Below are 26,834 nucleotides of genomic sequence, written 5' to 3'. Positions count from 1 at the left end.
CCTGTGCAGGCCCAGAGGGAGACCCATACCCGGCCCGTTCTGAGCGTTCCTGCTGGATTCACTGCCCGGCATGGCTTCTGGCTCTGCTCTGTCGCTGTCACACAAGACACTGCCAGACCCCTCGGTCAAGTTCAGATGCGCTGAACCCCCTACCTCCCACCCTTTCCTGCCCAGTGGCCCTGTGGAGGAGAGGCATGCAATCGGCGGGTGTGATGACCCGTCCCAGGCCCGAGGGCTCGGTGGCACTGCTGCCACCTTCCAGACTCCATCCTGGCACCACGCCCAACGTGTCGGGCTGCAAAGGCGCCCAGCTCCAAGGAGGGGCCTCCAGCTCCACCCAGACCCTGACGTAATGGAGTGCCAGCAAAGGCAATTACTGCAACTGCACCGTTATCTCACTTTCTGTAACCGTTCTAACTCCCTGAGCTGTAACCCAGAGCCGTGTTTCTTTAATGCTGATGCCATCTTAAAACCGCAAAATCTTTACCCTGTAACTGGATAGTAACAAGACAACTCATGACTGGCCCCGCTTGTGTCCCCTTAACTTGTCATGCAACCCTGAAGTTGGGTGCCCTCGTTAATAAGCACGAGTCAGCCCAGAACAGAGCACCCAACTCTTAGGCTATCTTGCTAGACCAAGGCAGTTCTAACCAGCACTCGCCTGCCTGATGTGTGCGGGAGCCTAAACCTCACAATTCAACTAAACGAAGCACGTAATCAGCCGGCACGTGTACAGTGATCAGACTGCCCCTAACCTCGTCTTCTTGAGCCACCTTGCTCGTGATCTGACCCTGCCAGTTTGTCTGAAAGCTGAAACACTGCGAGTTCCTCCGGGTGGGAGAGACCCCTCTGAGGACTGCTGTCTCCACGAGGCTAGCCTCGGATAAACGTGTTCTCTTGTGAAACTGGCGGTGTGCATCGGGCGAGGACTCACTCTGGATCACAACGTGGAGGCTGAAGCTGACAGTGCCGACAGTCTCCCTCGGCAGGCGTCCACCCAGCCGCTCAACTGTCGTCACGCTCTGTCTCGGCTGCCTCCAGCAGCCCCTGGCTGAGCTCACCCCAGGGCCAGCCCCCCTCGACACCAGCCACTGCAAATCCAGGCATGCCCGGACCCCCGGGTGGGGGGCTTGAGGCATTCGGAGCCCCAGCAGCACTCGGGGCCCGGACCCCCGGGGCCACCCACACCCACTTACCTTCTTGGTGTAGCCCATGGCCTTCAGGACGGAATGGTTCAGGGTCTCCAGGGAGGCCAGGACGTCCTCGTAGTCCCCCATGTGCTCCACGAAGTAATCTGGGGGAAGCGTCACAGGGAATCCTGAGCCTTCCGCCGGTCCCACTGGTACCCCTCACTGCCTCTCGCCATCCCATCCCAGGATCCCCATCGGCGGTCCCCGTGCAGCTGGTACCTACCACACAGCTCCTTGGTGTCCACGTGGCTGCAGAGAGAGGGAGAGGAAGTGTGTCAGTTGGCAGGCCTGTCCCATCCCACGGCCCCAGAGCCCCACAACATGGAAAAGGACCCTCCTGGTGGCAGAAGCTGAGCACAAGGAGGCCGCGCACGAGGTGAAGACGCAGGTGCCGGCTTTGAGCCCAGAGGAAGAAGGAGGTGCCAGCCAGGAGTTACAGGCCAGGGGTGTTGTGCAGGTTCTGACAGTGTCCCCTTTCTGGGCCCTACTTCCCTCAGCTGTGAGTGGAGGGGGTCGGCCTAGAACACTGTGCTTGGGGGAACCCAGATTCCACAAGCTGCTTCCTGCTAACAGGGTTCTGGGGCCAAATTAATCCAGGCTCAGAGGGTTTGCATGCTTTCTTCCTCTCTTGGAGATGTCTCCAGTTTACTTTGCATATTAAAAGTTCTGACAAGTCCTACAGAAAGGAAACCTGTTTAATTTTGTTTGAACTAGCATTTAACAAATCTTTGTGATCCACATAAATTGTTTGATGCAGAAAGCCCATTTAACATTCCAAGGAGCCAAAGGTTACTGAGCACACCTTAGGGAAAGCTGGAAAGAATAACCCTAAGGGTCTTTAGAGAGCCTCCCTTACTCCCCATTCTCAGGGTTGAAGTCTTAAACCAGCCCTCCTCCTCCTCCCACCCCTCCCCCCAGCTGGCCCCCACAAAGGGCACTAACTGATGATGACCCCTTTGAAGGGCCCCAGGAGCTGGCACTGCTCAGAAACCTCCATCCAGCCTGGAGACCAAGCCCTTCTCTCTTGAGCCTGCAGCCTGAAGCCATTTCCCCACAGGAGCCTCAGGGGGGGCTTTCTCCAGGGGAGATGCTGGTTCCACCTGCTCTGCCCTGGTCCCCAGCCCAAGCCTCTCCACACATCCCAGAACATTCTCAGCCCTAATGTTTTGATCCCTTGCAAAGCAGCCAGCTGGTGGCTCCTTGTCCAGACACACCTCCCAGCCAGGTCTCGGGGCTTCAACTTATCAAATCTGCCCTAAACTGCCCCCTAGGAACTCTGGATCACCCACGTGGGCCCGAGGACAGTGACCAGGTAGGGGTTTTGGTCTGTTCTGAAGATGGGGTTAAGGAAGGAGCTGGGCCTCATCCTACTTGGATGAGGTGCTTAATTAGGTTTAGGCTTGGAAGTAGGGTTAAGAGTTAGTATCTGGCTATGGTTTGGTTTGGAAAGGGGGTTAGTGTTCAGGAAGGAGTATTCCACAGTGCACACGGGCACTGGGAGGCAGCATAAGGCCTGGTGAAAGTCAGGCATTAGGGTTGGGGTGGGGGTCAGAACTGGGCTAGCAGAAGGATAAAGTCATTGCCAACTTCCCATTTTTGTTATCCTGCAAAACCTAGAGTCTCCCCTTGCTTGACCATGTGTGTTTGGGAAAGACAAACTTGTGATAGTTGCCAATGCAATAACAACTTTTCCACCCCGAATCGTCCCAGCAGTGAGGGCTTTGTAGATGTGACTTCTGGATTAGTGCGTCTGGGGACTCTTTGGGATGCCAGTCCCTACAGGGGTGTGGAAAGTGGAGACCTGCTAGTGGATGAGAAGGAAGATGCCTCCTCAGCACCCCCTCCGGGACTCGTGGCTCAGGCTCACCTGGTGTTGTCGGAGTCGATCGTGTGGAAGAGACCCTCGAGTTCTTTCTCGTTGAGGACGCCATCTGCAAAGAAGAGCTGGAATTCCTCCAAGGACAGCTTCCCATCGTCTACAAGGAAGGAAGGAGGGAAAGCAGTTGGTGTCTACAGAGGCAGGACCGATAAGGCCAGTTCCTATATAGTCCCCAAACCCAGGAAGTTCCCAAACTAACAGATAAACCCCAGCTCAGATAACCCCTGCCTACCCTAATTCCAAAACTAACATAAATCCAGCCCAGATAACCCCTGCACATCCAGCTAATTCTCAAGCTAAAAGATAAATTCCATATCTGATATCCCCTGCCTATCCAAGCTAATTCCCAAAGCAACTGTTAAATGCCAGCTCAGCTCATCCTTGCCGATTCAGCTAAGCCGTGAACTAAAAGAAACTCAAGATCAGATAACTTCTACCTCACCTAATTTCCAAACTAACAGACAGACTCCACCTTAGATAACCCCTGCCTACCCAGATAATTCCCAAACTAGCCAGTAAACTCCAGTTCACAATCCTTGACTTATACAGCTAATGCCCAAACCCAGAGACCAACATCTGTTTACATATAATTCCCAAACCAACAAATAATACAACTTTAATAACCAGTTCTGGGAGCCCACTGTGTACCATGCATTTTAAATACACTCAACAAATACAAAGTATCTGCTCCCTGCCAGGCAATCTGCTCTCATTTAATTCACATGAACACTTGGGCTGTTTGAGGCAGCCTGATTTAAGTCACTTGCCCAAGGGAACATCACCAGTAAGGGGCAGATGCAAAGCCGGGTAGTTCTGATTAACCACCATCCACAATTGTTCAAGATGCCCAGAGATTCTTCCCATTTAGAACGTCGCCAACCCCAGCACCCACCTCCTGACTCTGGGAGGGGGCACGTGTCTTTACCTCCCCCTCCTCCACTGCTCCCACCCACTTGGCAAACTTCAGGCCCACCCCCCAGGCAGCCCCCTTGCTTGGGTTGAACAGAGATGCTGCCAAATGTTGGCATGGAGATCTCACTCTTGCCTCCTTTCCCAGGGCACAGATCAGCCACCAGATGCCATGAAGGAAGAAGGCGCCAGGGCTGGCCTGGGCCCAGCACTTCCCTGTCCCCAGTCTGGGCTGGAGGCTGTGATTCTGGGGTGGGGAGGGTAGACCCCATGGCTGATACCTGCCCTGTCCCATCCCTCCCCTCGCCTCCCTCTCTTCTCCCTGCACTTGTGGTTGCTCTGGGCATCAGTGTCTGCTGGGGACACTTCTGCCCCTGAGGGAGGAGGCTCGCAACAGGACATCAGTGATCCCTGGAGAAACTGTCCCCAAGCCACAGCCTCAGCTCCTCCCATGCAGACAGACCTCCGAGCAAAACACAGCCAGCCAAGTCTCAACCCCCCACTCCTCCAAGATCCAGAACATTCACTACTCCTCCTTAATGGGAACCGTGTCTGGGAGGGGCAGCAGCGGTCAGAGAGAAGGGCGAGTCCATGGCACTTCCCGCCCCCGGCCTCTACGCAGACCCCCTACTGTTACTTCCATCCACTGGGTGATCGAAGCTGGGTGCTTGGGACAGGGACCCGGGCTAGCCCATTCACCACCTCGGCAGATTAGAAAAGCTGCCCCTCCTTTCCTCAGAGGGGAGATGGCCTGGGACGGGGTGCCTGAGACAGGGTGGAGTGCAGGCTGGCCCGGGGCCCTCCCATCCTCGTGCAGGGCACCATCTGCCCAGCTGTCCACGCAGACGTACCTGCGGCCCAGGATGAAATCATTACCCTTTAAAGGTGCCAGTGCCTCCGTCTCTGCTTCCAGCACCTCTGCTTAGGGAAGGGCAAAAGGACAAACTCAGGAGAGCAAACCTCACCCCTTGCCCTGGCTCCACCCCACCTGCCTCCTTTCTGGTCCGATAAAGTCCAAGGTGTCAGGACAGGAGGGAGAGAGAAGACAAACGTGAGCATGTGTGTATGGCTTTCTTGAGGGGGCGGGGGGGGGGCTGGGGCAACACCCCAACATGCCTCCAAGATCCTGGATTCTTCAGAGGAAGAACGAATTTGTCACTTTCAAAAGATGATAAAAAAAACAAAAACCAACTATGATAAGTGCACAAAAATCAGCTGTGAGATACATAAAATGTAAATTGTGGTTCTTTTAATTCTGTGATGGAGGAAACTGCCACTCATTTAGTCTTCCTAACAGTTCCACAGTAGGTAGCACTTTACTCCCATTTGACAGAGGGGCAAACCAAGGCACAAAGAGGTTAAGAAACCTTGCCCAGGTCCCACAGACAGAACTTCAACACAGGCTTCTGGCTCCCACGTCCACACTGTCCACTCAAACTGAGGCGTGAGCTTGTGGGAAGAGCTGTCTGCTTTCCATGTAATCAGCGCTGGCCAGTTCCCCACCATGACGGCAAGAGACAGTGGTCACATCTTGCATGGCCACTGCAGGGCTGCGTGAAGGAATATCTTCAGGCCAAGTCTGGACTCAAGGGAAGGAGTGCCGAGATTGATGAGCCATGTCTGCACAGGCCCCATCTCTCTCCTGGCTGCCTCGGGCTGCTGTCTCCCCACCTGGCTCCACGTGCCTGCCCAAGCACCTCTGCCCACCCACCCTCAGGCAGAACAGGCCGAGAGAGGCCGCCGGGTCTCCTGATCACAAAGCCTTCTTCGCTGACATTTATCCTGAAAGTCTGACCACAGGCCTAATGAACCCGTATCGGCTAATGAGGGGAAAAACATTTTCTAGCCAGACCTCGGCCCAATTAGACAAGTGAGCTGGCATCTCCATTTCCGGCACAGACCCCGAGCAGGGCCATTCTCAAGTTCTTCACTAATTAGCACGCTTAGCCTCTGTGGCGCGTGACCTTTCAAATGCCAGGCGCCGCTCAACGTCTGCGTCCCTGGAGAGAAACGCGGTCTGGCACTCAGCCCTCTGCCAGCCACCGCATGCCGCACCTTGGGGCTTTACATCCCAGGCCGTTAGCCAGGCCCCTTGGTCTGACGGCCCCCTCAGGCCAGGGAAACAGCCCACACCTCAGAAAAGCAGGCCCGATGGACCAGCTACCAGCCGACACCACCCCGACCCAGTGCAGGGTTCAGCCTGAGAGCCTGGGGCAGGCCAGGCATTTGCTTGTGTTAAACAAATGTGTGTGGTGTGTATGTGTGTACATCTATGTACAGCTACACTCACACCTGTGCCCCATCCCTAGACACTATTTTAAAACTGGGCTGGGCCGAACCAGAACTCGGCCTGTCCCGCTGGGTGACTGATGCCCTGACATGGCATTTTGTCCCTTCCACGTCGTCTTTGTCATCTGTACGGCATGGGGGTGGGCTTGTCACATCCCAGCAGGGCCAAGAGAGGACCAAATGAGGAGGATGGCCCCAACCGGACCCCAGAGTCCCTGTGGAGCACAGGTGGGAATCCGACACTTGCTGACAAACCAGACTCCACTCTCCAAGGCCTGCAATCAACCCAGCTGGAGTCAGGATTGAATGATTTCCTACAGACCACCAGGCCCAGGGCTCAACTCTCCATCCCCACACTACCCCGCTGTAGGAGGTATTATCATCGAGCTCAATTGCAAACAGGGAAACTGAGGGCCTAAGAATTTAGTGACTTGCCCGAGGTCACGCAGCTGCTGAGTGCCTGAGCCAGGATCCGAACCCAGGCTGCTGGGCTCCGGAGCCGTGACTCCTCACCATGCCTGAGTCAGAGGAGGGGGAGCAGGCCAGACTTGCCCACCCCCCAGGCTCATGCCCACACTGGGGCAGCTCCCTTACAGGGCCCCCCCGCCATTGGCAGGACACACTCAGGTACGCAGGTCAACAGTTATGAAGAGGCCTCATCACTGAGACCACGGCCACCTGTGAGTCTGAAGACCCACAGCCTTATAGACACACTGACAGCCAGACAGACAGACACGGAGTCACCCAGAGCTGGCCACGTCTGCTGCCCTCACGGTGCATGCACGGCTGCTCCCCTCTGTGAATGACCCGGCTAATGTCGCCCTGCAGACATCTGCTGAGGGCCTCCCGTCCAGTGGGTTTCGGCCAGAGCTCAGGTGACAAGCCCAAGTCCCTTCCCATAAAGGCCTCCCCATCTGCTTGGGGGCTTGCAGCACACCCGGGCGGCTACTACTCGGCCACACACCCGACCCCCACCAAGGGCCATCAAGTCTCCCTGTCCCCATGGGCGAGTGCCCTTGCCCTCTTTCAGCACACCTCTAAAGGGTCAGACCTCCGGCCAGCCGTTTGCTGCAGTCACCCGAGCCGCCCCCCACGTCCCTCTCCCCGCCTCCTCCCCTCCAGATCACATCCCGAGGGGCTGGGAGGGGCCACCATCACCCCCAGATGTGTCACAATTGCCAGCCCAGGCCTGGGGACCCATCCCATCCCCGAGGGCCTCACATTCCAGCTTCCAACAGCAACCCCCAGGGACAGGGAGGGGGCCAGGGTGCTGGCCGGAGGGGCCGGAGCTGCCCTCTTGAACTCTAGTCCTCGTAGGAGGATGACGACGGGGTGCTCTCAGGGAGGCTGGGGGGCCCCTGAAGTCGGGCACAAGGTCCTAGGGTTCCCTCTTCCACCCAGCACAGGCCTTAATACTCATTAATTTCTAAATGAAGAAATGAATAAACATTAAGCACCACTTGATTCTTCTTAAAAAAAAAAAAAACAAAAAAAATCTGTCAGGCCCATGTCCTCCTGGATTTTCCCAATAGCCCAGGGGAGCAGGCAGGTCAGGTGTCAGTGCCCCCATTTGACAGATGGGGAAACTGAGGCCCAGCGAGGGACAGTGTCCTGGTTAAGGGTGACAGGGAGCTGCTTTGGGTCTGATCAGAATGACTGTGGCAGTTGTAAGAAGTTGTAGAACTGATATTTTATTTCTCCCCATTGTGAGGTCAGGTATGACTGTAAGTGACATTCTTCCCAGCACCCAGGCTTCCTGGGGCTGTGTGGGGAGCCCTTCCAGGAAGCCAGGAGAACATGGGTGTATACCCCAAAACTGAAAAACAGGAACTCGGATAAATACACAAACACAAACTAGTCACTGTAGCCAAAAGGTGGCGACAACCCAAGCGTCCATCAGCCAGTGAATGACCAAACACCATGGGGCAGCCACGCCACGGGGCAGCACTCTGGAAGCATAACACGCTGATACATGCGCAGACATGGGTGCAACCTGAAGGCGTGATGCCCAGTGAAAGAAGCCAGACACAGAAGGAAAATGTTGTATGATTCCATCCATACACAATGCCCAGAACATCCACCGAGCAGAGAGCAGATTCGTGGTTGCTGGGGGCCATGGGGAGGGGTTCCCCTGTGGGGGTGATGAAAACATCTTGGAAGTGATTGGGGATGGGGGTAACACAACATAGCAAATGTACTAATACCACCGAATTGTATCCTGTGAAAGGATTAATGGTTAACTCTGTAATGTAAGTTCCCTCAATTAAAAAAATCTTTTTATTAAAAACAAAAAAAGAGGGGCAATCCAGAGGCATGAATTCTTTTGGCAAGAGCTACTCATGTTGTCGGGGAGGCTGGGAGATGTGGGGGGGAGGGCCTGGAGGTTTATAGCAGAGCCTCAATTCCTTTCACTCTGGCTGGGCAACCTGGACCAGTCACCTAACCTCTCTAGGCCTTGACGGCATCAACGAAACAGGAGTGATGGCATCAAGCCCGTCCCGCCTGGTCCAGCCCAGCTACACGCACCAAGCACTCGCTCACCAGGGCAAGGCCCCCCTCGGCATCACGGACATCCACTCACTGAATCCTCACAGCATCCCTGTTAGGATCCCCGTGGCACAGATACGGAAACCGAGGCACAGAGCAGAGCCACGGTCTGGCCTGCTGACTTCAGGGTCCTGTGCGCCTGACGTTTAGCTCTCAGGCCGGTCGTGTCCCCTACCCCTGTGCCTCCCCCTGGAACATCAGGTCCTCATCCAGCGAGGGGGAAACTCACCATTTTTGTCCGCACGGCGGAAAATCTGCAGAGGAGAGAGGTCCAGTGAGCCCAGAGCCCGGGAGGGGGCGGCGTCCAGCAGCTTCTGGCCCGATGCGCACCCCCCCCCCACCAGGAGCAGCTGCGGCCTGGGGAAGCTGAGCCTCCCTGCGCCCCCAACAGGAGGAGACCCCCGGGCTGGGATGTGGGGGCTGGGGGCGGGATGTTTTTCCAGCAGCCCGCTGCGGAAGCAGCCGCCCACTCTCCCTTCTGTGCTGCCAGCTGCCCACCACCACGCTGACACACACACACACACACACCTGTGTGTGCACAGCCATCATCCCTGCCATTTCACCCACTGACACACGCCCAATCACACACAACCACACTCAGAATTAGCATCCCATGGGCACAACCAACACCTGGTGTGGGGGGAGGGGAGGGTGGTTTTCTCCGGGGAGGGGAAATCGAGTGTGAACGGAGGCGACTGGGGGAAGCAAGAGGCGTAGGGACTGGCTGGACACCCCTCCCCCAGCTCAGGGTGGGCTATTTTTCAGGTGGGCTTGTGGGTAGAAGCAGGTGCCAGGAGCTCAGAAAACCTGGGGCAGAAAGTACCTGGCTGCACGGGGCAGGGACGGTGGAGGAGGGGGCCCACCACCGGGCTCAGCTCTCCTCCCGGGAGCCCTCTTCCGAGCTGGGGGAGGCAGGACCAGGGTCACCGCCGCTGCCGCCTCCGGCCTTTCCAGTGACACATATACGCAAACCTGGGGCTGAGCCAGTTGGCGTCCATCCAGGCAAGGCTGGCAGCGGGCAGGGCACAGCCGCCCAGAGCTGACGCCTCAATGGGCGGCCAAGCCAGCAGTTCCTCTTCCTCCCCCAGGCCACAAGCACCTGGGGAGCTTTTAAAACCCCAGGCTACACCCCCGCAGCAATTAAATCAGCCTGTCTAGGGTTGGACCCAGGTGTCGGTATTTCTAAAGCTTCCCAGGTGCAGCCAATGTTAAAACCCGTGCGCCGGGACCCTGCCATACAGAGAAGCGAGGTTCAAGGACCAGCAGCTGTGGCTTCACCTGGGCGCTTGTTAGAAATGCAGAATCTCGGGCCCCACCCGGACCCAGAATCAGAACTTGAATTTTAAACAGATGCTCTGGGGATTCGTATGCACGTAAAAGTCTGAGGAGGATCCAGGGCATGGGCCGGACCCCACTCAGTTGAACTGACTTATTTTAGCAGGAACGGAGGGGTGGTGACCTGCCCCAGGCGCCCAGAGTCCTGAGATGGCAGGGAGGCAAGAGGAGTTGGGAGGAGGAGGGGGAGGCCTGGGGTCTCTGACCATCCCACTTTGGGTCCCGGCCCTGGGGCAAAGGAGAGATGGCCCATTCCCACCCCACATCCCTGCAAACAGTAGGGGCAGGGGGTCATCATCCGTATCGGGTCCCAGGGGTGATCAGACTGAGGAAGCAGCTCAGGGAAGACTCCTAAACATGCCCCCAGGACCCCTAGGGGATCAACCCCTCACCCCCTTTAGCAGAATCCTGAGTCTGGGTCCTGGACAGGAACCACTGTGGCTGGGGCAGAAAGGGGGGTAATTATCAGACCACCCCGGCTCCCCCTCAAAGACCCAGCCTGGACACCCCACACCCCTCCTGACTGGGCAAGCCCCCTTAAGGCTGGGGTCCCCAGAGACTCTCTTGAGCTTGGAGCCAGGTGGGTGCCCACCGGGTGCATGACTATCAGCCAAATGAACCTCGGGACCACAGCCGACAAGATCAGCTCCAGGAATCTGCACAGGCACCTGGGGGTGCCCCCCGCCCCTCCATTTCACAGATGAGGAGATGGAGGCGCAGAGTCCACACACAGTGTGAGGAGCCGTCCAGAGCCCACCTCCATCGCTGTCAGAGGAGAGGATCCAGGGAGGGGTCTGCCCGGGACCCCCAGAAAGGGTCCGTGGGGGTCTGCAGCCCCAGCCCAGGGCTATAGCTGCGGACTCTGTGGGAGGGTGGGGATTGGAGAGCAAGAGCGCCCACCAGCACTCATGGCTCGGCACCCCTGCCCTGTCCAGCCCTCCCGTCGGACCCAGCTCCAGGTTCCAGGAGAGAGCAGAGGATGGAGAGAGGGAGAGAGGAAACCCAGGCTCCCCTGCACCCGCAGGGATCTGCTGCACACACACACACTCACATGCTCACACTCACAGAAACACAACCCACAACTCTCCCAGAAACCTACGACATACTCTCAGAGCCACACACCCCAGGACCCTCCCTGGGCACACACACCTGCTCCCCCACGCTGTAACGGCGAGGTGTGGGGGAAGCGGGAGGTGAAGCCCTCTCCCCCCCCTCCAAGCCACTCTGTAGGGAGGTCTCCCACCCCCAAGCCATCGACCCAGAAGAAGCCTCCCTCCCACCGCGGGGAGTGGGCAGGGGGGTGAGGCAGCCTCCTCAGGGGTGGGTGGGTTGCAACCCTGAGAGGATGGAGCGGGGCAGGGGATGAGTCTGGGGTCCATGAAGTGGACAGGACTCTTGGTGGGGGGAGGGTGGGGGAAGGGAATGGAGGATAGGAGGGGTAGAGTGCGGGTGCTATGGGGGAGAAGTCCAGAGGGGCCCAGGGCAGATGGGGGTGGTCCTAGTTCTCTGGAAAGGTGAGGGGAAGGCAGGAGGTGAGGGGCGGCTTCATTTTCAAAGACGTGGTGGCTGGGGGAAAAGGGGCTTTGATGTGGGAGTGGGAAGACAGGACTTTGGGGTCTAGAGCAAGGAAGAGCCGCGGGAGGCTGGATTTAGGGGTTGCTGGGAGGTGGGGGGCGGTGGTCTCAGAAAAGCAGCGACTCCGGGAGGGATCCAGAATCAGGAGGAGGAGGAGGGGGCTGTCGGCTGTCAGGGGCTCCGGTCCCGGGAAGGGACAGGGGTAAAGGGTGGGGCGCAGGGCGAGGGAAAGGAGGGGGGCTTGGTTGGACTAAAGTAGGAGGACGGTGGCCGGGTCCAGGGGGCCTGAAGGTCCCGGCGCTGGGATGGCAGGACCGCGAGAAGTGGAAAGAGGGGTCCTGGGAGGGCAGAGGACCCGGGCCGTGGAGGGGCTGGGGGCTCGCGCTCCGGGAGGCGGAGGCGCCGGGCGAAGGTCCCGCCCCGGGCGGCCGAGGGCGATGGGCCGGGGGTCCCCTGCACAGGGAGGAGGGGGCCTGGCGCATCCCCGGGACGGGGCAGGGCCGCTTCGGGGTCACCCCCGGGGGCTGGGAGGGGGCTCGGGGTCCCGCTTGAGAACCCGGCCGGGGGGCTCCGGCGGGGGTCCCGGGCGGTGCGTACTCACGTCCAGGATGACGGCGGTGCCCCCGCGCGGCGAGGCGGGGCCGGGGCCGGGGTCCGCGGCGGGGGCGACGGGGACCAGCGGCGCCCGGGACTCGCCCATCCTGGCGCCCACCCAGCGCAGCAGCCCGCCCAGCGCCCGGCCCTGCGGCGGCGGCTCCCGGAGCAGCCTGTGCGCGCCGGCCCTGCACAGGCGCGCCGCCCGCTCGCACATCGCGCCGCGCCCGCCGCCGCCGCCGCCCGGAAGCCCGCCGACCCCCGCCCGGCCGCGGCCCGCCCCCGCGCGACCCCCTCCCCTGCGCCGCCCGCCGGCCCGCCCGCCCCGCCCTCCCTCCCTCGGCCCCGCGGCCGCGGACACCGCGGGGACGGGCCGGCGCCGGGGAGGGGGACGGGGCTCCTCCCGGGCCTCAGCCACGTGCCCGAGTCCGGCGCCCACCCCCGCCCAGGGCGCGGGACCCGGAGGCTGCACCCCGGCCGGACCCCGCGGGGTTGGTGGGGATCTGGGTGCGGGGGGAGGACGTCCCTGGGGGCTGCCCCCCGACCGCCTACCCCCCCCCCGTCCCCGCCTGGAATTAGCCACCCCCCCACCCCCCGCCCAGGGGCCGAGAGCGCGGGTGTCCGGCGAGCCCCGAGCGCCCTCTGCCGGCGCCAGCTCCCGGGCTCCGCGCCCACGCGCCCCGGGCTCCCCCCACTCCCGCGGGCTCCCCACCGGCCCCTCCCGCGCCCCCTCAGGTCCCCCCTCCTATTACACAACGCCCCAGAAGCGATCTTCATCCCCAACACCCTGTTTACCGCACACTCCGTCCGTGCATGCATGCATCCATCCATCCATCCATCCATCCACCCACCCCTCCATCCCGAGGTATAGCTACCCAGCACCTACTGGGTCCCGCCGGTGCTAGGCCCTCTGCTCACGGGCAGGACAGACAGCCCCCTGGCCTCCTGGAGCTTACATCCAAGTGGGCACAGCCAGTCACTGGAGTGGGCGAGTAACACTGTGAAGAGGGGGTGCTGTGGGCCATGGGGTGGGGGTGAGGGGTGCACTGGTGGCTGTGGAGGGGGTTGTGGGAAGAGGCTTCTGGAGGAAGTGATCCTTACACTGAGAGATTCAAAGGAAGAGGAGGAGTTAGAGAGGTGGGAAAGTCCGTGCAAAGGCCCTGTGGCACATCCCAGCAGGGGAGCACATGGAGCCAGTGTTGCTAGAATGGAGTGGGGGCAGCAGCCGTGAAACCCCCACCCAGCAGACCATTCCTCTCGTACACCGTCCTTCCACTTCTCTAACACAGCTGCCCTCTCACCTGCTCCCTGGGCCTTTGTGGCCCCTCAGCCGCATGGGCCTCACCCAGGGACCACCCACGCAGCCCTGTGCTACCCTCCAGCTCCCAGTGCAGAGTCCCAGGCCCCTGGCCCCCACCCACCACACAGAGTCCTCGGACACAGGAGTGGAGGCAGGCACTGGCTTTATTCAGGACCTGCAAGGAGCAGGGCCTGGAATCCTCCTGGCTGGGCGACAGTCGGCCCCGGGGGGCTGGGTGACAGCTGGCCCTGGGGAGCTGGGCAAGGCGGGCTGAGCCCGGTGGATGCTGGCCGCTCTCACCCCAAGTCGTGGGTCTGGGCCTGCCCCAGGGCTGCACCCCCCGTTGACACCTTGGGCCTTGGCGAGAGTCTGGGACAGCCGGGGTTTCCTGCTCCTGTTCCCCCAAGGGGCAGGTGCATGGGCTCATGGCCCCTCCCTCTCCTGCCAGGAGAGGCCCCTTCTCCTCCTCGGGGCGTCCTTGGGGGAGCCCTGCGCCTGGCAGGGCCGTGGTCCTCTCCCCTCCTCTTCAGGGCCTAGGTGCCAGGCTGTGCCGGCCCAGGGCTAGGGCGGCCTCCTGGGCTCCTTCCTCTGCAGGGAGCTGGCCACAGCCAGGGCCCCGCCCTGCACGAAGCGCACGAAGTTGTCCCCGGCCAGCGGCCCCATGGCGTACAGGCCCTCCTGGTGGGTGCTCTGGTAGGTGAAGGGGTCCACGTCCACGGGGTTCCTCTTGGCGCTCAGTGGCTGCCCGGGGTCCACGGCGAGGTCGGTGCCTCCCCCGGGGAGGAAGGAGAGGTCTGGGTGGGAGCCGATGAGGACCAGCACCAGCGAGACGTCGAAGACCTTCTTGAGGCCGTGGGGGTCGCGGAACACGGCCTGGCGGTCCTCCTTGAAGAGCAGCAGCTGGTGCTGGGGCAGGCTGAGGTAGCCCTCGTAGGGGCTGGGGGACAGGATGGACTGCTCCCGCATCATCTGGTGCACCTTGTGGTACTCGGGGTACAGCATCTTGGGCAGCTGGTTGAACACCAGGCCGGGGTCGTCCACGGGCCGGCGGAAGGTGTGGATGACAGGGACCCCGTAGTGGCGGGCGTAGAGAACGGCGTCTGCCGCCGACAGCCCGGCACCCACAATGAGGACGGGGTCTGAGGCCGGGGTCAGCGTGCCCGCCTGCGTGGCCGCCTCCAGGGCCGAGAGCTCGTGGTGGACGAAGGGCAGGGCCTCCCCGGGGATGTCCAGCCGGGCTGGGCTATCAGACGTGCCCGTGGCCAGGACCACGTTGCGAGCGCACAGGGAGAAGGGCTGCCGGCTCTGCTCCTTGGTTGCCAGGAAGCCGCTCACTTGGAAGAGGGGGCTGGGGTCCTGGGCCCCAGAGCCACCGGGCTTGGGCACCCCCCACTGCACAGCTGTGACCACGGCGCCGGACACGAAGCTATGGCCCAGTCCCTTCTTGGTCACGTAGTCCCTGTAGTAATGGGCGATGTCCCCGGCTGTGGCCCGGCTGTTGCGCAGACCCCTGTGGGGAAGGATGCAGGAGGGTGGGCATCAGGGAGCCTTCTGGGGCGTGGGGGAGAGGGGACCAGGCAGGGCGGGGGTAGGGTCAGGCCCTGGAGCCCGACTGCAGCTGTGCCACGCACCAGCTGCAGGATTTGGCCAGAGGTTTAGCTGCCCGGAGCCTGAGGTTCCTTTTCTGTAAAATAGAGCCAATGTGGCCCCGACCTCGGAGACGCAGGCTGTGCAGGGTGGGGTTGAGAGGGATGGCGGTGAGTTTGTGCCTCAGTTTCCTCATGTGTGCAATGAGGGTGATGGTGGTGACAGCCTCCTTCTTGAGGGTGTTGGGATAACTACACGGGTTGCCATAAATAAAGTGCTGAGAGTGGAATCTGGCCGGGAGCTGGTGACACATAGGATTTGCCACTATCACTACATCAAAGGGTTAAATAGCAGTCTGAGGCAACACAGTATGATTCCATCTATACCAAGTGCAGAAACAGGCCAAGCTGATCTATGGGGTAGATCTACGGAGAAGTGGGCGCCTCTGGGGAGAAGGAAAGAGAAGGGGAAATGAGGGTCGTCTGGGACTCCTTTCTCCAGCCACCTCTATACAGCTGGGCCGTGTACTTTTCCAGATGTAGGCTGTACTTCTATTCAAAACACCAGTTTATTTAAAAATATTCCTTGTAATGCACTTAGCAAAGTGCCCAGCCTGCATCATAAGAACAGTGGCTGTTTATCATGCTGTTGACATAATCTTACCGTCCTCTCTGAGGGCAGTGACTGCTGGGCCCACGCTGCTAGTGGTTGAGCTCTAGGCTTTGGGGCAATCCCAGCTCCTCCCTCCTCCAGCTGCAAGACCTTGGGCAGGTTACTTTACCAAAAGTGTGGAGCTATTGCTAAGGACAAGCTCACTTCATTCTAGAATAACCTGTGACGTGCCAACACAGCACCCGGCAAATGCCACATTGGAGGGTGAACTCAGACCACGTCCACTGCAGCCAACCCAGCTCAGTCACTCTGGAACTTGCACTCGGGAAATGAATTTATTTCTCTGGACAGCTCCCCTACGAAGATGTTACATGTGGGGTTAGTTATGGTAACCACAATTTGGAAAGAACCTAGAAATCCCATGACCGGGCAGCGCCACAAGGTCAAGGAGCACAGCTGACAACTGAGCACACAGGAAGTATTTAAGGAAGATCTGCTCAACGGGGGAGGCCCATGCACCCTTGGGAATAGTGCGTCGCCATGCCAACAGATGGTTACGATCATTATTCAGTCACCATGTGCTGTGCTTAGGATATGATGTTAAATTTTACAAGTTAAGGATCTAAAAGGCTATGTGTGTCAATGAAGTTTAACTTCCTGTCTGTTAATACACCATTGCACAAGCCTGGATGTTTTCCTATCAAAATGCCAAGGTCAAAGACCTGTGGGGTCAAAGTATCCTTGTGTCCAAGAGACGGACAAGGAGGCCCTGGAGAGCTGGACACTGAGCTGTGAGGCCCAGGGGCCCCTGCCACAGCCCCCGGGGCAGAGGAGTGGGCCTCTAATACAAGGAAAGACAGCGATGGTCTACACTGGCCGGGGTCGCTTCTCATGTGGGCACCTCCACCTGCCCTCACCTTGCACCCCAGGATGGGCAGGGGCTGGAATTCCTTTATGCAAGGAGATGATTGTTTCTCCAGGGGCTCAAAGGCCAGAGATGGGGCAGGAAACAAGATGGGGAGAAGATACACCCAAAGTGACAGGGCTAAGAACGAGTGTGGGGCTGGGTGAGTTGTCTTCCTATTTCTCAACTTTATATTATCTGTACTGTAGTTATGTTTTTAATGCAAAGGCCTTGAGGAAAAAGGAAAAAGGAAGTGTATCCTATGAGTGGATCTAGGGGTCAAAGTTTCCTTGTGTCCAAGAGACGGACAAGGATTTTCCCATGCTAGGCTCAGAGTACTGAGGGGGCAGCAGGGGACAGAAGGGTGTGGGGGGCCCTCCTTAGAGGCTGGGGTGCTCCAGGTAGGCCAAGTCTGGGTGGCAGGGTGGAGGGAGGCCGGCTCTGCTGGGTGCACTGCCCGTGTGGTCCTGGGCAAGTCCTTTCCCCACCCGGGCCTCAGATTCCCCCCTTAGCGCTGGCTCCCGGGGCTGGCCTCACCTGCACTTCCTGCGCATCCAGTCCTTGACCTGCAGGTCTGGGAGCCCCATCCACTGGCCTTGGCTCAGGGTCACCATGGAGCCTTCGATGGACTGCGTGGAAAAGGAGCCCTTTGATCCGGGCCTCTGCTGGCCCCGAGCCCACCTGGGGCTGGAGGGCATAGGGGGCCTTACCCGGGGTTGGTGGATAAAGGGGAGGGCGAGGCAAGGGTGAAAGTGGAGTGGGGAGGAGGCAGCAGGGGAGAAGTGGGGGAGAGACGGGGAGGCCAAGCGGGAGAGGGGGCAGTGGAAGAGCCCTATCCCCAGGCGGGGAGGACAGGATGGGGAAATCCCCCAAGTCACGAGTAGATTTGGCCCGAATCCCACAGCCCCCACTCACATGCCAGGCGCCCCCGGGGAGGTTCCGGCCCAGGACGACGTGGGGGATGGCTCGCTCCTTCTGGTGCTTCCAGGTGAGGACAGACTCCATGTTTCCCCCAAAGTCTGTGTCTGGACGCAGGAGGGTGTCAAAGAGCAAGGCTACGGGGCTTTGACAACGACCTTCCAGGCCCTCGGACAGGTAAGCCAGGTCCTGGAGGAGGGGTGGGGGCGGGGTCAGAGGGGCTGCCTAGGGATGGGGGGGGTGTTCCCGGGGCTGCGGGGTGGGAACATAGGGACCGGGGCAGGCTCATTTCCCTGAGGCTGGAATGCTGTTCAGGAACTCTCATTCTGGGGTCTCTCCAGGAACCCAAGGCCCCAGGACAGAGGCTGAAGAGGACAGCTTCGGATCAGAAGGGCCTTGAGCAGTTGCCCAGGCCTCCATTCCCCCCGCTAATATCAGGGCAGTCGGATAAGCTGGGGAAATGCTGCCTCTTAGATAATGCACAGCATGGCGTTAAGGGCTCTGACAAGTCCTGCAGCTGCAACGAATGGTTTAATTTTGCCAAAGCCAGCCATCTCCCTGATGTACTGGATTAGAGACATTTTCTCTGCAGATTATACTGAAGAGCTAGTGGTCTGTAGTAGCCCTTGATCCAGACCATATGCTAGTCTATTTCCTCACCCCCCAACTCGGGGGTGGGAGGGGCCTGGGAGGCTGGATGTTCCCCTGAGGAGAGGTGGACAACGAGTGGCCTCCTGGGAGGAAAGGGGCATGGAGGAGGGTTTGCAAGCCCTCTGGAGCAGGGGGTAGTAGAGCTGAACTGTGCGGTGCAGGGTGTCCCCACCTCAGCATGTTCTTTGTGGTGGGGGGCTGTCCTGGGCACCACAGGGTGGTCAGCAGCTTCCCTGGCCTCTATACACCCCCACCCAGAACCGCCCCCGGCTGAGAACCCCTACTCTAGGGGGTGGTGAGACAGGCAGACATGGCAGTGGGGCGGGGGGTGTCTCTGAAGAGAGCCCTGCCTCCTTCACGGTTTCCATGGTTGATTTGTGTGGACTCCCACATTCTGTTTGGTGTTGTTTCCAGTAGATGCATACTTTTATTTTCCCTTGGAAGTTGGGCTACTTTCCCGAGGATGGGTGTGTCCTCCCCAGAGCCTGACCCACCTGGTCAAGGATGGAGACCCCCGGCGCCTCGGTGAGCTTCTTCTGCAGCAGGGGGTGCGGGTGGACGGCGTCCGGCTTCACGTACGGGGTGTAGCCTGAGAGCAGGTAGGACAGGCAGATGCCGGAAGGACCATTGCCTGGGGGGAGAGGGCAGCTCAGTGCAGCTCCGGGAAACGGAGGGCGGAGCTTCTAGGTGCAAAAGACCACAGCCTAGGGCTTTGATCTTGATATGATTCATTCGTTCATTCATTCATTCATTCTTCGTTCATAAAAACAAAAATAAAACATTCGTTATATGCCCTTCACATGTGTGCAACTTTAGCAAGGTGAGTGCTACTTTCTCTCCTTTCATACTTGAGGAAATTGGGGTACAGAGAGGTGAAATAACTTGCCCGCGGTCACGCATCTTGCAAGTGGAAGAGTCGGGATTCAAACCCAGCCAGAGGGGACGCTTGGAATCTGGCCCGAGATTCTGAGACCACCGGGAACTGGCCCTGCCCTGCCCGCGCCGACAGCCTGCTCCATCAGACGGTGCGTCAGACACTGTGATACCGATGGCCGTGTGCCCGCCGGGGCTCGGGGGCCGAGGGTGCCCAGGAGGGGTGCGAGGCCTCCCCACAGAGGGCGGGCTGCCTCCACGTCCGAGCATCTGAGGCAATTAACCTGGCCCGGCCTCGTGACAGCTCATCCTTCTTATCTCGTTTCCTTCTCTTATCTCGGGCTGGGCAGTACCTGACCCATCACATACTGAAGGCTGTTGCCATCGACCACGTGGCGTTGCTAACATTCAGCTCCTCCTGACTTAGGAAAATGGCAATTTCACGTGGTTCAACCCCATGCCGGTGGGGGCAGCGGGGGCGGTCGTCTGTGTCCCGTCCTCACAGGCGCCCGAGGGACGGAGGAGCCACCTGTGAATGCCAGGGGGGCCCTGCTTGCAGCACTGACACAGTGCCAGGCCCAGGAAAGCGCTGGGCAGACGTGTTGCCCGATGGACTGAATTCTGGGGGAGCGTGAGGCAAGGGATTTGGGGAGGAGAGCAAGCCGAGGCTTCCACCTTGGCTCCATCTGCCCACCAGCCGTGTTTCCTTGGCAAGGTGCCTGCCTGTACTGAGCCTCAGTTTCCTCATCTGTAAACTGGGGCAGCAGTGGCCACAGCCGTCTTCCTTTGTGGGAAGCACCTGCCACGATGGCACCTGCCGCGCTGTCTGATGGACCTAATGGGTTATGTGGAATTTCCTAGTAGCCACTTTAGAAAAGTTTAAAAGAAATGGGGAATTAATTTTAATCATATAATTTTAAACCAAATATATTCAACATATTATCGTTAAAAATTACTAATGAGACACTTTGGTTCTCTGTGGTTCTTTGAACTCAGGTGTGTTTCGTTCATTCACGGTGCATCTCACTGCAAACCTGCCACGTTTCACGTGCTCTGTGGCCACGTGTGGCTGAAGCCACTGTCCTGGGTGGTGCAGACTGAGGGCCCTCGAGAGCAGCCCGGGCACCAGGCCTCCCTCACCCTCACTGGGTGCCCTCGGCAAACCCTTCTGCTCTTACTCCTGGGCTCTTGGAAGGATCCGATGGGGTGATATTTGATAAATTGCTAAGCATGGCACTGAGTGTGTAGTAAAGATCCCGATGGTGAAGGCAGGCAGGCCTGGCCTTGCCCCGCTCCTGCAATCAGGCCCCGTGGGCACCGGCACTCAATGCCAGCCTCCCACCCCCCACCCCGCCCTGGGCCCGACGCTCACCGATGATGACGACTGTGAGGGGCTCCGAGCTGTTGGCGCCGAAATGGTCGTTTCTCAAGGTGCTCATGGCTGTGGCGGGCGGGGGGCTCGGGGCTGGCAGCCCACCTGGGGGGACACAGGGAGAGGGACCTGTTGGGGTCAGGTGTGGGCAACAGGAGCCAATTCCTGGCCATGGGGTGGCCTCCTGTGGACCTCGGGGTCCCCCCCCAGGCAGATCACGATCTGACCCTTCTCCATCCTCACACATCCTCCATTCCAAACAGGCCCGTCTGCCCCTGCCCCAGTCCCGCAGTGTCCCCACCTGCTACTCTCTCCTATCCCCGAGCCTGGTTGCCCCCAGCAGCCTCTGCCCTCTGAGTCTCACTTCTCCCAACCAGCGAGGCCGCAGCTCATGACCCTCTCTTCCCACGAGGCCTGGCCTGCCCAGCCCCTAAGGTTGTGGGTGCAGCCCTCAAGTTGTGGGGAGTAGCCTGGAGGGCTTTGAGCCATTGCCTGGCCCTGGCGAGCTGCGTCCAGCTCCTGGGCCTCCCTGGGCCTCAGTTTGCTCCAGGCTGGGGGACACCGGTGGACTGGTCATACTTGGGGAGCAGGCGTGCCTTGGCTTAGGGGAGGCCTGTGCGGCTGCTGGTCTCCGGAGCACCTGCGCCCCTTGCTGGCCGCCAGCCCATGTCACACAGAGGGTCCCCCCCTCCACCCCTCCAAGGGCTCTCACAGCGGCAGGTGCCTGGATGGCTGGAGGCTCCCGGGCGGCACAGGCCTTCTCTGCCATCCCCAAACCCAGCTAACGGTGTCCCTGGCCTCACCCGCTGACCATCAGTCTGCAGCCCTGGGGTCACGAAACACCCCACCCTGTGCTGTGGGGGGGTTCAGGGGTGGTGGTGGCATTTATTACATTCTGGGCATTTTACATATTTTCTTCTCATCTCCTCATACAGCCCCTCAGAGGCTAAGTTTCACGGTGTGTGCACTGGGGCCAGAGAAGTCACGCTCTAACACAGCTAACCTGCGCCACCTTCCCTGCAGGGCCCGAGGGCTCCCCAGGGGCCCTGGTCTCACTGGGAGAAGAGTGAGTGGGGGGCTCAGGACCTGGAACATGACTGCAGGTGCTTGCCCGGAGCGAGCAGCGACTGCGCCCCACTGCCTGCCTCAGCCAGGGATGCGGGACCAGGCCTTCGGAATCCTTCCAGAAAAGGCGGAAATCTGGATTTGGAAATCTGATTTGGAAAAGTTGGCAACTCATTGCCATTTGTGGAAAATCTCGAGGAGGCTGAGACAACCCCTGTGTGTGCCAGGTGACAGACACCAGCCTCCATGGCCGGGCAGGTCAGGAGCAGATGGACGAAGGACAGACAGGCAGGCAAGAGAGCTTTGCAGTTTGCAAGGAGCTTGCACCTAAGTGGCGGCATTTGGTGTTCTCGCTGGGCCAGGTCGAGTCGTCTTGCAGGCATGGGGGTGGAGGACGTGCCGGTATCCATGGCAGGGAAGTGGCATATCAGGGATGTGGACCCCCTTGTCAGTGCCCTCATGTCCCCGAGAACAATCTGGGGCCCGGGGCAGCCTCCCCCGGCTGTGCAGCTCAGCCCCACGTCCCCAGTGTCTGAGGCCGCCCTCCCTTCCCGGGAGACGACAGGTGGCACTCAGCCAACAGTGGGACCCGCTGCCCTCCGGGGCCCTGTGCTGTCTGCTGGGAGGTGGATTCAGACTGGCACCACCACCTCCACTTCCACACTTCTATGGAGCTGGCTGCACACTGAGCGTGTTTACACATTAACTCGTTTAGTCCTCATTCAATTAAAAAGAGCAAACTACTCTTATAGCCACACCCATATTATAGACGGGGAAACTGAGGCCCAGAGAGCTTCTGACGGCACATTACACTCTGCGGGGAATTTGGTCCAGCTTGTGGGGGCCAAGCTGGATTTGGGCCCAGGGAGTTGGTCCCGCCCCCAGCCCTGGCTGCGCTCCCAGTTGTGTGCCCCTGCAGCTGTCCGCTTGCACTGCCCAGCCTGGCGCTGGTGGCCGGTGGTTCTGGCTGGGGGTGAGCACGCAGCAGACGGGCTCCCACTGGACTCCACTGTCCCAAGGAATAAGAGGTGTAGGGCACACATGCACTGTCTCCTTTAACCTCACTGCAACAGCCCACCTTACAGATGGGGAAACTGAGGCTCAGGGAGGTGAAGCCACACTGAGGTAGTGGAGCCAGTGAATGACAGAGCCAGGACTCAATTCCGTGAGCTGAGCCCACAGCGCCTGCATGGAATCTGGACCCCACCTAAGCCCCCAAGACCAAGGTGGGAAGGGGCTCTGGCCTGGCCCTTTGCCCCTGTCCTTTCTTATCCCCACCCCCACCCCGCACTTGCAGGGCCCCTTTAAGCAGAGGTGGAATCTGCGCTGACTGCTAGCAGCACCCCTTGGAGGAGGCGGAGGCGGTGGATTTGCAGCCAGGGCTCCCTCTTCCCAGCACCTGCAGGCCCTTGAACAGAAGCTTCTGGATGCCACACACATGAGCTCACCATCCAGGAGCCAGTCAGAGGGCCACTTCCTGTGAGATGAGACGGCCCGTGCGGTTTAGAGCTCCCACAACCCCGGCAGGGTCGGTGCTGCGCTTAGGAAAAACAGTCTGAGCCTTTAATTATTTCCATTTCGTCTACACTTGTTTTGTGGGATACTGTAGTCTCTTTTTTAATTTGAATTTAAGTCTCTCAGAAGATGACAAATGACTGAAAAGAAGTTAAATCGACTATTCAATTAAGCCTAAAAGACATGGGAATAAGTAAACCCTCAAATGATGTTTCTTTTGGGTTTATGGCATTGATGCTTCTGAAATTCTTAAAGCTCCAAGTGTCTCTGAGATACCCCATGTTGGCTGCATTCACCAAAGTGCTTGTGGCAGCCGTCTGCTCATTTCACTTTGCCCACAACCCTGGCAGGGGCTGGGGAGTCCCTCTCCCCTTGGCACAAGAAAGTGACCCAGGGGAGGAGGGCAGCAGCGTCTTGCTGGGGGGCACCCAGGACTGCCTGAGGACACACCTAGCTCTGCTGCGGGGTCCTGGACCCTTGGCGTAAACTAGCACAGCAGTGGGGACAACTCGTGGGAGCCTGGGCAAGGACGAGACCCTGCTGTATTGACCCTGATGCAGCACAGCCCTCGGCACCCTGGCACCCTGCACCCTCTGCCTACACACCCCCAGCCGCAGTCCCAAGGACTCCTGTGGTCCCCCAGCCCCCCTGGGTTGCCACCCCCCTTTCCCAGCACCCTCGGGCCTGCTGTGCAAAGCTTAGTTCCCAGGACCCCCGGGGGCGGGGGCTGTGCCTGGGCACTGTGGGCTCTGCCCTTCCCCAGCACGAGAGATGGGGGCCCCCGGGAAAGCCACCAGCCCAGCGGCGGGAGCCAGAGGCCTCGGGAGCCGGGCACCCTGCCCGCGCGGCCACACCTCCTTCCTGCCAAGAGCGGCGGTCACGGGGACCCGGCAGCTGGGGCCTGAGGGGGCCGGGTACCCGGGGGTGGGGGGCAGCAGGCGGGCTCCCCGAGAACCCAGGGCGGGGGCCTCAGGGCCAATTGGGGGACCCCCTGCCTGGCTCCAGGGCCCTGCAGACCCCTGGGGCCGGCCGAGCAGCACCTCCCTCCACCCCCTGGCTCTCCAGCCTTGCCGGGGCCGCTCACCTGAGGGTGACCGACGGAGCTGGGCCCGGTCGGGGAGCACCAGGGGATCCCGGTGCCCACCGTGGAAGCAGGACGCCCGTTACCCCGTGGGGATCCCAGAGGCTGTGAGAGGCCACGGGGAGGCGAGGGTATTTCACGGGCCGGGAGGAGGCGGGCGGGGCCAGAAAAATCACTTTCATAAGCGTGAGTCAGCAGGGGCCCTGGATGAATGAACTTGCACACTTGTCCCGCTGCCAGCCCCAGGGCCGGCCTTAAAGGGGCCCCTGCTGGGCAGTGTGCAGGGGCTGGGCCTGGGGGCGCCCGCCCTGGCACTGCCTCCCGCCGGCCTGGTCCCCGCCCCAGCTCACTAGGGAGCTGGTGGCTCCAGAGGAGCCCACCTGGGCTTTTCCCACGGAGAGGAGCGGGCTTTGCACCAACCCCGCCTCCCTCCCCAGGAACTGGCTCTTTAAAGGAAGAACTTGCCCCTGTTCCCTCTTCTCTCCCCTTCCCTACCCCACCTCCTACTGAAAACCCGAGTAAAACCCAGGCTGGGAGCCCAGCTCTGCCGATGCCCCTGGGCAAGCTGCCTCACGCCCGAGCCTCAGTTTGCTCATCTGAAAAATGGGGCTGACGGCCTCTCCCTCTGGCGGTGGGAGTGCATTACATGCGGTCGTTCTTGGCTGCCCTGCCTGAAATGCAAAGCCTGCTCCCCGGTTCATTCTCCCTCTCTGGGTTCAGCCCCTTCCCGGCAGGGTGAGCTCGGGCAAGCACTTCCCCTTTGGGGTTTTGGTTTTTCCCAGGCCCAGTGGGCGCCCATCGTCCCTTCCTCCTGGGTCGTGGACAGCAGCAACCCACTGGGGATCATGTGACATGGTTGGTGGCTCAGCAGAGGGGCAGTGGGAAGCCCACGGCTGCGGGACCCGGCTCCCCACCTCGAGCCCCTTTGTGGGATGCTGGGCAAGCTGGGGTGGCCTCCCGCCCTGGGCCTCTGCTCCCGCTGTGGCCTTGCCACTGACACCTGCTGACGCTCCCCTGGAACCCAGACAGGCTTTCAGCCCAGGGGCGCCCGGTGCTGCAGCCCAGGGGGACGCTGTGGGGCGTGGCTCCGGCCCACGTACCTCTTATTCACGCTGCATCTTCCCCAGGCAGCCACCGCCCTCTCCACGTCCCCATCCCAGGGCGCCTGGTCCGCCACCTCCAGGGCTTTCAGATGTGTAAACTGAGGCAGAGAGAGATACGCACCCAGGGTCAGAGACCCCCGCCCCAAAGGTGGGGCTGAGGCTCGGGGCACGGGGGTCCCCCCGTCCCCCCACCCTGCCCCCCGCCTCCCCGAGCCCTGACTCCTTTACCAGATTTTGTAAAGTTGCTGATCTGGACAATCGTGGGCAAGTCGTGGACTTTCTCCCCTGCCACCTGTTCATCTGCCACACGATTATCGGAAACAAATTTTTTAGTTGATTCTGGAAGCTTGACTAAGACAGAGCAAATACAAATTACAGGATTCCCAGGAAAATTTGAATTTCAGATAAACAACAAATACACTCTTAGTGCAAGTATGTCCTCTGCAATATTTTGAACATACCTATACCAAAATAAATGTGTTATCTGGAATTCAAATTTTACTGAGTGGCCTGTATTTCATCTGGTAACCTTAGCCCTTAAGAGTAAAATACATACTAGATTTTGAAGAGTTACATATGAAAAAAAGAAGGTAAAGTAGAGATGTTTTAATAATTTTTATATGGATTATGTGTTGAAATGAAAATAATGAAAATATTTTGGACATCTTCGGTTAAATAAGATCCATTATTAAAAAGAATTTTGCCTGTTCCTTTTTACTTATCTGATGCGGCTGTTGGAAAATTTTAAGTTCCACGTGGGGCTTGCACTAGGTTTCTATGAGGCAGCGCCACCCTGGACATTGGCGGCTGCTGTCCCTGGGTTTGGCCATGAACGTGCCACCCCCCTCCCGGGCTGGTCACCCTAGAGCACTGCGAGCAGCAGGGCACAGTGAGCCTCAGTTTCCCCATCCATGCACGGACACTGCCAATGTGGAGATTGCAACAGATCAGGGCAGCACAAGGGTGAGGGAGCTGGGCCCGCAGGAGGAGCTGTGCTGCTTGGTGTGGCAGGCCCCCACCCCGGCCCCTGCCTCAAGGCCACTGCAGGGTGCTCAGGTGCTCAGGCACTGGCAATTGGGTGGAGAGAGGGTGGGAGTGGGCTCAGGGAGCTTGCCTGGTGATCCTGATCATGAAACGGAGCCACCTGCCTGCATATCTAAACTGCATCCCGCTCTCCCTCAGAAGTCTCAGAACCACTCAGAGGGACCACGCCAGCCCCTCCATGTCCCTTCTCCCTGTTCCTCGCCCCCTTTCCCTCCACTGGCGCTTCTACACAGCTGTCCCAGGCTGCGGCTCAGAGAGGCTCCTCTCTGGCCTGAGAGCACACAGCACGAGGAGCAGAGCTGGGGCTGCAACCCAGGGCTGCCAGGCCAGAGCCTGATGGCCGAACGCTCGCCTCCTTCCTGCCTCAGGCGCCAAGGCCTGGGTCTGGCCCGGATCCGGGAACCCGTCTGTGCCCACCCCCCTATGGCTGCCTTTCTTTCCACGGCTCCCTGCTCTGTGGCGTGTGACGTGGGTGATGCACGGGACCCGCA

At 59.7% G+C, this 26,834-nt stretch overlaps 2 protein-coding genes across 7 annotated transcripts in view; both read right to left on the bottom strand.

Annotated features, from left to right (window-relative positions):
* NECAB2 (N-terminal EF-hand calcium binding protein 2) overlaps nt 1–12,535 on the bottom strand; it is a 31,368-nt gene extending 18,833 nt beyond the window's left edge. Inside the window, exons 1-5 of one of the 3 annotated variants that reach the window (XM_037816446.1) lie at nt 12,326–12,535; nt 9,044–9,068; nt 3,058–3,166; nt 1,414–1,439; nt 1,197–1,294 (exon numbers count right to left, since the gene is read on the bottom strand). In XM_037816446.1, coding sequence (XP_037672374.1) covers nt 1,197–1,294; nt 1,414–1,439; nt 3,058–3,166; nt 9,044–9,068; nt 12,326–12,535 — 468 coding nt within the window. Of the gene's footprint in view, nt 1–1,196; nt 1,295–1,413; nt 1,440–3,057; nt 3,167–9,043; nt 9,069–9,786; nt 9,947–10,741; nt 10,766–12,325 lie in introns of those variants that run through there. The other 2 variants (XM_037816447.1, XM_037816448.1) reach the window with 2 other exon arrangements.
* A 1,229-nt stretch (nt 12,536–13,764) lies between these two features.
* OSGIN1 (oxidative stress induced growth inhibitor 1) lies at nt 13,765–25,371 on the bottom strand. Of its 4 annotated transcripts, none has more exons than XM_037816329.1 (6): nt 25,297–25,371; nt 20,536–20,640; nt 18,785–18,921; nt 17,637–17,828; nt 17,259–17,350; nt 13,765–15,128 (listed from the first exon to the last, which is right to left on the bottom strand). In XM_037816329.1, exons 2-6 carry the CDS (start codon nt 20,600–20,602, stop codon nt 14,180–14,182), a joined length of 1,437 nt encoding a protein of 478 aa, XP_037672257.1. In that variant the 5' UTR covers nt 20,603–20,640; nt 25,297–25,371; the 3' UTR covers nt 13,765–14,179. The 4 variants fall into 4 exon arrangements, with proteins under 4 accessions (XP_037672257.1, XP_037672256.1, XP_037672258.1 ...); XM_037816328.1 differs by lacking the exon at nt 25,297–25,371 and adding an exon at nt 24,200–24,335; XM_037816330.1 differs by lacking the exons at nt 20,536–20,640; nt 25,297–25,371 and adding an exon at nt 19,517–20,440.
* Between the last annotated feature and the right edge of the window lie 1,463 nt (nt 25,372–26,834).

This window comes from Choloepus didactylus, chromosome 22 (assembly GCF_015220235.1).
Source record: "Choloepus didactylus isolate mChoDid1 chromosome 22, mChoDid1.pri, whole genome shotgun sequence".
Taxonomy (NCBI): domain Eukaryota; kingdom Metazoa; phylum Chordata; class Mammalia; order Pilosa; family Megalonychidae; genus Choloepus; species Choloepus didactylus.
This window is presented reverse-complemented; position numbering and strand designations above follow the sequence as displayed.

Coding starts and splice junctions, on each gene's coding strand:
- OSGIN1 (XM_037816329.1), bottom strand. CDS start 20,602: ATGAGCACCTTGAGAAACGACCATTTCGGCGCCAACAGCTCGGAGCCC. Junction 17,829..18,784: donor GGGTCTCCATCCTTGACCAG/GTGGGTCAGGCT, acceptor CCCCTCCTCCAG/GACCTGGCTTACCTGTCCGA. Junction 15,129..17,258: donor TGGATGCGCAGGAAGTGCAG/GTGAGGCCAGCC, acceptor CCTTCCCCACAG/GGGTCTGCGCAACAGCCGGG.